General features: G+C 46.0%; 1 protein-coding gene across 1 annotated transcript; it reads left to right on the top strand.

Annotated features, from left to right (window-relative positions):
* The first annotated feature begins 7443 nt into the window (after window positions 1-7443).
* On the top strand, window positions 7444-8592 carry LOC125287994 (N-acetyllactosaminide beta-1,3-N-acetylglucosaminyltransferase 4-like). Its single transcript, XM_048234080.1, has one exon. The coding sequence runs from the start codon at window positions 7444-7446 to the stop codon at window positions 8590-8592; it is 1149 nt and encodes a 382-aa protein (XP_048090037.1).
* The last annotated feature ends 355 nt before the right edge of the window (window positions 8593-8947 follow it).

Below are 8947 nucleotides of genomic sequence, written 5' to 3'. Positions count from 1 at the left end.
CTTCAAAGTGCAGGTATTTAATGCAACTCTGGACATCATAATCAGTCAGCTCTCCCAAAGATTTGCAAGTATGCGGGAAACTTGTCATGTGTTTGAGTCTCTACGTCCTATGACCCTTCAACTCACAGGTGATGATGAACTGCTTGAAAAGGCAAGACGTTTGTCAGACCATTATAGCAGGGACAATTGTCATTGCACCGACATTCCCAACACAACTCCTCTCATTCAGGTCTTTCTTTAAAGCAGAGATTTCAAAGTCATCTATTTTTAAACTTGCCAAAATGCTGGTGGTAGATTATGACAGTGTAACATCCACATTCGGGGAAGTGTGTAGGCCTACTGCTCTCATGTTGTTTCTGACATTGCCTGTGACTGTGGCAACAGCTGAGCGATCTTTTTCCAAACTCAAACTTATTAAGACCTACCTAAGGAGCAGCATGGGGCAGGAGAGGCTCAGTGGGTTAGCCATCCTGTCCATTGAAAATACGAGAGCCAGAGCATTAAATTGGGAACATCGTTAACGATTTTGCACAACGAAAGGCTCGTAAGATGGCCTTCTTCTAGTGGCCTAATTCACGCATATTGGGGATTGTATGCATATGAATGATTTTATTTGGTTTCTGCACGGTTAAATAAGTTAGGCTACATTAAGTTTTGTTTTCAAGCAAAGTGCGCGGTTTATAAGCAAGCAGCGCTTGCAGTTTCAACAGAGGGTTGAAGAAGCGCATTGAGTGTTTCCATAATTCCATGCAGTAATATTAGATTACCATGGCCTGCAGGCTGTTAATAAAATTATTTTTAATGTTTTCACATGTAATGCATCCTATGTAGTCGTGTGTTTTTTATTTGAAATTGTAATATGTAACTACTAAACTACTTCGGTGCCTCAGGCCCTTTGTATAAACAATTGAAGTCACCCTTAATGTGTATTTCATGTATCAGAGCTAATTCATCCTGGGCCAAAGTATGTCGGTATGGGCCCGCATAGTGCTCTCGCACCTGGGCCCACTAGTGGTTTGTTACGCCACTGTGTATGGCATTTACAATGACAGGGATAAATCCTTTTAACTAAAGGTAGTGAAAATGCCCTTAAAACAGTCTAGGGTTCTAAGTGTTCTAACTAATCTTGCTGGCGACTAAAATAATGAAGTGAGACGTCATTCCGTTTCAAACGTTTAATAACTTGAAAAACTTAACATATTTACAGCGAGTGGCTGGCTTGAATAGCCTGGCCTTGGCCTGTTGCCTGCATCCTTCACAAAAACCTAAAACATGGCCGCCACACGACCTTAAGAATCACAGCGTGTATCACGCAACACGCACAATGTCCCATGGGTAATGAAGTCCATTTCAAGTCCATTTCCTATGTATATTCCCAAATTAACTGACCTACAGTCTCTTTTAATCTAATCATATATCTGACACATGAACTGTTGATCTTAACACTAACTTATGAATTTACTAACTTATTAATGTTGCTTTTAACTGTTCTTTTAACTCATCTGTTCTAAATTAATTCTCTTTCTAGGAAATAAATTCTCAACATCCTCCCCCCCATAAACTACTGTTTATACTATTTCCAAAGGATACAAAAGCTGGATGGGCCTCCGCAGAACAGTCCCTGTGCTGGTGCGGACTGCACCGGACCTCACCAGGCCGTCACGACCAGGAAACAGCTCTTCGATTCTCCCCAGCTTCCAGCTCTGCCTTGGGGTGTTGTCCTCTCCGATGAGTGCAACATCTCCAACCTTCAGCGAAGAAGGCTGTGGGGTGTCGCAGCGACGGGCTGACTTCAGGTCCAGCAGATATTCCTTCTGCCAGCGGTTCCAGAAGTTGGTCACGAGTCGTTGTCTGTAGCGCCACCTTTTGGTCATCTCCTCCTTGTTGGCTGTTGGATGGTTAATCTCAGCTGGAAATGACTTTGGGGGCAAGCAAGTCAGTCTCTGACCCACCAAGAAGTGTGCAGGGGTCAGTGGCTCTGGCTGGTCCACATCATTGGACACATACGTGAGCGGCCTTGAGTTTATTATGGCTTCAGCTTTGGTCAGCATGGTACACATCTCTTCAAAGTTGAGTTTAGCTCTGCCAAGCACCTTTCTGAGGACGATTTTGACTGATCTAACAAGCCGCTCCCAGAATCCACCCCACCAGGCTGCTCTTTCAGCGATGAACCGCCAGGTGATGCCCTTATCTGAGAAGAACTCTCGTAGTTGTGGATCTTTGATTCGTTGCCAGAGCTCCTTCAGATCTTGATCTGCTCTTTTGAACGTCTTGGCATTATCTGAATAGATCACCTTACATAACCCTCTTCTGGAGATGAATCGTTTTAGGGCTAGTAAGAAGTGCTCCGTGGACATGTCTGAGACCAACTCTAAGTGGACTGCTCTGGTTACAGCACACGTGAACAGTGCTATGTACGCCTTTGTCACTGAGCTTTGGATCTTCACATAGAGTGGCCCAGCGAAATCCACGCCAGTAACTTCGAACGGTGGTGACTCTGTTATTCTGTCCCTTGGCAACGGTGCAGTAGTCTGTTGTCCAGGCTTTGCTTTGAATTTCCTGCAAAGTACACATCCAGACACAACCTTCTTCACTACCTGCCGTGCTTTAAGAATCCAATATTTCTCTCTGGTCTGCACTAAAGTGTCTTGTACACCTGCATGGCATATTTGCTCATGTTGATTCTGCACCACCATCTCTGTGTATTTGTGTTTGCTGGGCAAAATCCAGGGGTGTTTTTCTCTATAAGAGAGATCAGAGTGCTGTAGCCGTCCTCCAACACTAAGCAATGCCTCTTCATCCAGAAATGGTTTGAGCTCTCGTATTTTGGAATCAGTGTTGGGGCATTTCCCTGCTATCAGCAGATCCATTTCGGAGCAGAAACTCTCTCTCTGAATCACCTTCGTCCAATATTTTTCTGCTTCATTCAGCTCTTCCGCTGTCAGTTCACCGCTCACCTTGGATCTTGAGCGTGTGTTGGTGATGAATCTCTTGATCCAGGCTGTCACTCGGAGCACTGTTTTTAGTTTGCTGTACTTCTCTAGACATAAGACAGGACTTAGGAAGTCTGGCTCTTGCAGAACGGCTTGTACTGCAATCTGGTATTTGGGTCGGAGTTCAGATTTAATCTCCTCTTCCTGAACATCTTCCTGAGTACTCTCTGAGTGATCAGCTGTCATTAGAACACAAGGTCCATTCCACCACAATGTGCTCTTCTTCAGGTCTTGTACAGTTAGGCCTCTGGTGGGAAGGTCAGCTGGGTTAAGTTTCCCCTTGCAGTGAGACCAGGACTGTGGGTCGGTTAGAGTCTGGATTTCGGTGACTCTATTTGCCACAAACTGTTTCCACCTGTGAGCAGAACCGCAGATCCAGTGCAGAACGATCATTGAATCTGTCCACAGTCTGAGTTGTGTCTTGTCTAGCTGCAGCACTTTCATGAGTGTGTTCCCCAACCTGGCTGCTATCACAGCACCCATCAGCTCCAGGCGTGGCAGGGTCATTCTTTTAAGAGGCGCCACTCTGGACTTGGATTCGACCAGGCTTATGGTCACTTCTCCTTCCCTTGTTTCTCCTTCGATGTAAGCGACTGCACTGTAAGCTTTCTCGCTCGAATCACAGAATACATGCAACTTTAGCTCTGGGATGTTCTGCTGTGCGCTATGCGTTTTGTACCATCGTGGGATTGACACCTCGTGCAGTTGAGGGAGCTCCGAACACCACTGTTGCCACTTCTTTGTCAGATCGGGTGGCAGCTCCTCGTCCCACTGGAGCCCTCTCTCCCACATCTCTTGGAACATGCACTTGATCCTGATTGTGAATGGTGTCAAAAATCCTAATGGGTCAAAGATTCGGGCAGAAGACTGCAGAACACTGCATTTTGTGTTTTCTCTCTCCTTCAGGATATTTAGCAGCCCTCTGAGGTCGAACACGAAGTCATCAGTGGCCGGTCTCCACACCAAGCCCAGCACTTTCAGAATGGACCCATGTGGTTCTAGTTGAGCAGCGCAATGCATCGAGCTCTCCTGCCATTTTTCCTTGAGCTCAGAAGAGTTTGTCATCCATTTACATAGCTCCATGCCTGCTTCAGACATTATGTTCTTGGCCGTCTTTGTCACCGTATAGGCCTCTGTCACCTCACTTGAACTTGAAATGAAGTCATCGACATACAGTGAGCTACTGATGATTTCTACCACCTTTGGGTGTTCTGATTCGTACTGTCTCAGATGCTTCCTAATGGTAGCTGCAAGTAGGAATGGGCTTGACGAAGCTCCAAACACCACCCTCGTCATTCTGAGCATGCGCAGCTTCATCTTCTTCTCCTGTGTGGGTGGACCTGTGAACCACAGGAATCTCACGACGTCCCGATCTCTTTCTGTGAGTGAAATCTGCAGAAATGCTTTTTTGATGTCTGCCATATAAGCAACTTCATGCAGTCTAAACTTGATCAAGACACTCATCAGATCTGGATTCAGATTGGGACGCAGTTTAAGAGACAGTCAGCATCAGTGAGGGACTTCCATCAGCATGATGGGGTAACAGCATGATCAAATATGTCTGACTGTCTTGCAGTGATGCACGCTCCTTTGGCACATCCTCAGCCATTCCTTCCCTCAGTACAGCATGATGGGGTAAGTAGTATGTCTGACTGTCTTGCAGTGATGCACGCTCCTTTGGCACATCCTCAGCCATTCCTTGCTTTAAGTAGTCTTCCACGACTTCATTGTATCTGCTGTACAGTGTGACATCTTTGCTTAGTTTCTTTTTCAAACTCTCCAGTCTCCTTTTAGCTATGCGGTAGTTGTCTTGAAGTGGAGGATGATCTTGTCGCCATGGCAACTCCACTTGGTAACGCCCGTCCTTGAGAATGGAGGTTTCTTCAAACCGCTGCAATGCTTCCAGATCCTCTGGGCTCTCAGGCTTCTCACTTATGATGCCCAGGGACTCGAGCTCCCAGAACGCATGCAGTTGTTTGTCCATCTGTGCATCGTTGCTGAGCAGTATGTTCATGCATGTTGACTCAGTCATGCTGGACACTGCCATTGGGCCTTGCACTGCCCATCCAAATGTGCTCTCTAGTGCCACTAGGCTCTTGGTCAGTCTTTCAACTCGGCCTGACACTATCTGCCAGTAATAATCAGAGCCAATTAGCACGGAAAGTTCAGGTCTGTGATCTCCATCACAGTCAGCTAATTGAAGACCCCTTCTTTTCATCTCTTTCTGTATGTGTTCACCTGGAACCTTCATCAGTGCTGTGCACACTTGTGGGGTCACAACAGCTTCTATTTTAATTTTCTGCTGCTTATCCCATACATTCTCCAAGCTGAGCTTCACTATGTTGCGACTCACCGTCGTTGGAGTAGAGGAGCCAAATGTGTGAAGTGTAATCGTTCCTTGTCTGGTAACAGGTAGCTGTAGTTCCTTCACTACATTCTCATGCACGAAACTCCCCTGACTGCCTCCATCTAGCAAGCAGCGGACCATCTTCCTGCTTGTGGGCCCTATGGCCCATGCCTTGGCGGTCTGTAGCAACACTGTGTTCTCTGCTTGGGGAATTACTGAGGTTATGAGTGTGTCTGTGTTGGTCGACACATCAGGTGGGGGTGCCAGAATTTTCTCACAAACGGCTGCATGATGCCTGCCACCACATGTGGCACATGACACGCCCTTCGTCTTGCAGAACTTGGCAATGTGTTTAGACCCTAGACACACAAAGCACCTGCCTAGTTTCTTCAGCTTTTCTTTGCGTGCTGGCACATCATGGTCTGGACATTTCTCTGATTTGTGTTCAGCACCATCACAGAACAAGCAATTGTTTACTTTCTGTTCAGTAATGTGTAGCGCAGCTGCAGATGTCATGTTTGGTTTCTTTACTTTCATGTCAATAGCTGAGTATGATTTGCTGCTTAGTTTGTTTGTGAACTGATTTTCTCTATGATTAAATGACTTCATCATTTGTACAGTTCTCTCTCGTGTCTGAACCTCCGTCTGAAGGAATTTAAGCACATCTGCCACTTTCCACTCATCATTGTCACCTCTTTGACGGCTGTATTCAAGAGCCATGTCATCTGGCATCATCTGGAGCAATATTGGGCATAACATTCCACCATAGGTGTCTGATACCACTCCTAATGATTCTAAGCTTCTGGTTTGAACTTCACATTCATCATACAACTGTCTTAAGGCAGTGACGTCAGAGGATTTCTTTACAGGAGTGAGATTCAGTAGCTTTGACATGTGAGCATTTACAATGAGATCTTTCCTTCCAAATCTTTTTTGGAGTAAATCGATTGCAGCATCATAATTACTGTCTGACAGTGTGAGCCCTGCTACTGACTTTGCAGCTGTTCCAGTAAGATAAGTTTTCAGGTAGGTAAACTTTTCTTTCTTGCAGAGTGCACTGTTGTTATGAATAGCAGTCTCATACTGGCTCCAAAATTCCTGCCATGTGCTTACATCTCCGTTGAATTTGTCAATTTGTAACTTTGGCAGTCTCATTGTCTGTTTGTTTGCATTACTAGCATCACTTTGACGAGTGGGAGGGGGATTACTTACAGGCTCGCTGATCACTCGGTGAGCACGGGTCTTTACCTCAATGAGGCGGTCTCTGTAATCTTCTGCGAGTTCGGTCTCCGCCTCCACATCTTCCAGTGGAGTGTGTTCCTCCACTGTCTTGTCAAGCTCGCGCAAGCTTTCCTCCTTTACAGACAATACTGCTAACATGTCCCGCACACGGTTGACATCCCTCTGTTCAGCTTCCTTTCGCAATTCAATGTCGATTTGGTTTATCAGTCGCGTAGCGGAGCTCCGAATCGTCCGGCGTTTCTTTCTCGCCCTTTCTCCAAGCTCCACTGCGAGTGGTCTCTCTTCAGTATTGTCGTCAGACATCTCGTTCTACTTCGCGGGTTTTTCGGCACCAAAATGTTCTAACTAATCTTGCTGGCGACTAAAATAATGAAGTGAGACGTCATTCCGTTTCAAACGTTTAATAACTTGAAAAACTTAACATATTTACAGCGAGTGGCTGGCTTGAATAGCCTGGCCTTGGCCTGTTGCCTGCATCCTTCACAAAAACCTAAAACATGGCCGCCGCACGACCTTAAGAATCACAGCGTGTATCACGCAACACGCACAATGTCCCATGGGTAATGAAGTCCATTTCCTATGTATATTCCCAAATTAACTGACCTACAGTCTCTTTTAATCTAATCATATATCTGACACATGAACTGTTGATCTTAACACTAACTTATGAATTTACTAACTTATTAATGTTGCTTTTAACTGTTCTTTTAACTCATCTGTTCTAAATTAATTCTCTTTCTAGGAAATAAATTCTCAACACTAAGGGCTAAATGAATGAATACATGTAAATAATTGGTGATCTCTGATGTCTTGTCATTGCCTCTCATTTGACCTGCTTTCTCATCTGCTTTGCCCCTCAGCATGAAGATGAGGATGGCAAGAGTTCGGTACCACCGGTGTGCTCTGGTCAGTGCTGTGGCCTTCATCCTCTGCTGTCTGATGCTCAAGATGTACCACCACCTGGTCTTCCCATTGGACTCAAAATGGTCCCATTTCCACCAGATATACACACATACATGCCCTTTTTGGTCCAACATATCTCATAATGGCACTGCCTCACCACCAGCGGGCCTCTACACTGTCCATTGGAACTTAACATGCTCTGCCAATGATGGCACAGAGGTCATTCCATCACACCTGCCCCAGTCATACCAGGAATTCTTAGGCTACAGGCATTGCCGAGCATTCCCAATCCTGCTGACCCCTTCGCCTTGCGAGGATGACCTCTATCTGTTGTTGGCCGTGAAGTCCACAGCTGTGAATGTAGACCGCCGTGCTGCATTGCGGGACACCTGGGGTCGCGCTGGTAGAATCCAGGGTCGGCGAGTTAAGCTGGTCTTCCTGATGGGCCGCTCACAAGACCAGGTTCCGGGTCACGACCTCCAGCAACTGCTGCAGTGGGAAAGCCGTTGCTATAGGGACATCTTGCAGTGGGACTTTGCTGACATCTTCTTCAACCTGCCTCGGAAGGAGGTGGGATTCCTCAGCTGGTTCTCTCGTAAGTGCAGCAGTGCGCAGTTTGCGTTCAAGGCCGACGACGACGTGTTTGTGAACTCAGGGAATCTGGTTGAGTTCCTGACAGCCCACAAACCTGAGAATCACCTGTTTGCTGGATTCATCCACAGCCCCGAGATGCCTGTCCGAGACAGAAGCTCAAAGTATTTTGTCCCTGTGGAGATGTACCCCGAGGGGAAGCTCTATCCACCCTTTCCAAGTGGTGGTGGATATCTGATGTCACGGCAGACTATGTTGGGACTGGATGTGGCGGCCCAGAAGGTGAAGCTGTTCCCACTCGATGATGTCTTTCTGGGCTTGTGCTTGGAGCTAATGGGTGTAAAGCTCACAAACCACAGCGGTTTTCTGACATTCGGCATCAGCGATGACCTAAATCTCCCCTGTGTTTATCGTGAAATCATGCTGGTGCATCAGATGAACCCGGTAGAGATGCGGGACATGTGGTTGCGAATGCAAGACAGTCCACCATGTGGTAGTAGTGGGAAGAAACTTTGAGAGAATCCTACTCTGTGGATGGGATCACACTGTTTTTTTACACAGTACATTGAATGACAAAATTACAAAATCTGTAAATAATGTCCTTTAAATGGTTCTGTCATGATAGATGGATAGATAGATAGATAGATACTTTATTGATCCCCAGGGGAAATTCAAACAATGTCATGTCATGTCAATTCAAGTCATGACTTATTTAGAGCAGACAGTTCAACATATTTTGTAATGAAGAATAAATCAGGTTTTGATGTTGCTCTTCCAGTATATAAATCATTACATACTGGGACCGATCAGCTAGTCATCCCCAGAGTCAATAGAAAGCATGAAATGGCATTCAGAGATGACGCCGCCCACC

This window comes from Alosa alosa, chromosome 22, assembly GCF_017589495.1.
Source record: "Alosa alosa isolate M-15738 ecotype Scorff River chromosome 22, AALO_Geno_1.1, whole genome shotgun sequence".
Lineage (NCBI taxonomy): Eukaryota > Metazoa > Chordata > Actinopteri > Clupeiformes > Clupeidae > Alosa > Alosa alosa.
This window is presented reverse-complemented; position numbering and strand designations above follow the sequence as displayed.